Source organism: Phaethon lepturus, unplaced genomic scaffold, assembly GCF_000687285.1.
Source record: "Phaethon lepturus isolate BGI_N335 unplaced genomic scaffold, ASM68728v1 scaffold35132, whole genome shotgun sequence".
NCBI classification, from domain to species: domain Eukaryota; kingdom Metazoa; phylum Chordata; class Aves; order Phaethontiformes; family Phaethontidae; genus Phaethon; species Phaethon lepturus.
In genome coordinates, this window is record NW_010524689.1 from 1,330 (window position 1) to 2,704 (window position 1,375).

General features: G+C 60.1%; 1 protein-coding gene across 1 annotated transcript in view; it reads right to left on the bottom strand.

Annotated features, from left to right (window-relative positions):
• CDK10 (cyclin-dependent kinase 10) overlaps window positions 1-1,375 on the bottom strand; it is a 2,975-nt gene that overhangs the window by 1,087 nt on the left and 513 nt on the right. The window contains exons 3-6 of the mRNA XM_010282530.1: window positions 1,275-1,375; window positions 1,036-1,117; window positions 514-581; window positions 105-162 (exon numbers count right to left, since the gene is read on the bottom strand). The exon at window positions 1,275-1,375 is cut by the window's right edge and continues 1 nt beyond it. Of these exons, the coding sequence (XP_010280832.1) occupies window positions 105-162; window positions 514-581; window positions 1,036-1,117; window positions 1,275-1,375 (309 nt within the window). The remainder of the gene's footprint in view (window positions 1-104; window positions 163-513; window positions 582-1,035; window positions 1,118-1,274) is intronic.

Here is a 1,375-nt window from a genome sequence, read left to right on the forward strand (position 1 = left end):
AACAGAGACCTGAGGTCAGGAGAGAGGCAAGCTCCTCGCTCTGACCATGTCATGGAGCGGAGGGAGAGCTGTGGGCAGGGAGCGGGACTGGTAGCTGCCGGGGGCTCACCTATCTTCACACAGCCTTTGTCAGTCATGAGCAGGTTGGACACCTTCAGATCCCTGCCGGGGAACAGAGAGTGGCCAGTCAGCACCATCATTCAGGCACGGCTCCTCCCGTGCCTGCGCTCCTCCAGGGCTTGCAGGCAGCTGCAGAGCCCCAGCACTGAGCAATCCCAGGGAAGAAGCTAATGTCATCATTCAGTGGTCTCCCTGCCCCACCAACGCTCCCACATGGAGCCACCGATTCGCACCAAACCCCCACCCAGAGCTACTCCACGTGGTGCTGCTCACTCTCAGGACACAGGAGGCAAAGAACGACGCTGTGGTCCGAGGGCTCAGCAGGCTCCCTCCCATCAGCCCCTTCTCCTCCCGTCAGCCCCTTTCCCACCATGTCCATCCCGTGGCTCCCACCTGTGGATGATGTAGTTTTCATGCAGGTACTGCAGGCCCTTGAGGACTTGCAGGGTGATGCACTTCACCTGGAAACAGAGGACAGGAGCACCGATCTCTGCGAGAGCAGCATCAGCCAGGCAAACCCCCGGAGGTTAAACCCACGTGGGTGCCCTACAGCCACTGCAGGGCCGCATCCTCTGCAGTCTGTCACATCTGGCACAGTTCTGCAGTGCATCAGTCCCCGTGTCCTCGCAGCAGTAGCTCACAGGCTGTCTGGGGCACTTTTTCTCCCACCTCTGTTTCCCTGTCAGTTTGCTCCAGCCCAAAACCCAGTCTGGAAAGCCCCTGGAGCGTTCTGCAACAGCCAGTTAAGTTCAGGCTCCCCGCACAGCCCATGAATCCCAGCTCACCCGGTGCTCCCCAGCACAAGGTCCAGGGATCACAGGGCCTGGGGAGTCTATGCTGGTGGACAATACATTCTGGATGGAGTGGCAGCACCCTCTCAGGGCTGATGTACCTAAAGCCTGGCCCAACCTCTACCTGAGCCTCTGAAAAAGGTGTCTGCATGTTCTCAAGAAGGCTGGCTAGGTCTTGCTCGCAGTAGCCCATCACCAGGAAAATACTGTCGTAGAGAAGACACAGTTAGGCACCTCCCCGGGACACCTCTCTGGTGTCCTGGCGCTCACAGCGCAGGTCTGTGCTGCGAGAGGCGGCTCAGGGGACCGAGAAGGGGCTGAAAGGCAGAGAGGGCATGGGGAAGGACGAGGGGGGACCCTCACCTCTCCAGATGGTTCCCTACAACCACCTCCTTCAGCTCCACGATGTTGGGGTGCCGCAGCTGCAGGAGCAGGGTGATCTCCCGCAGGCTGCGGATGGGCAA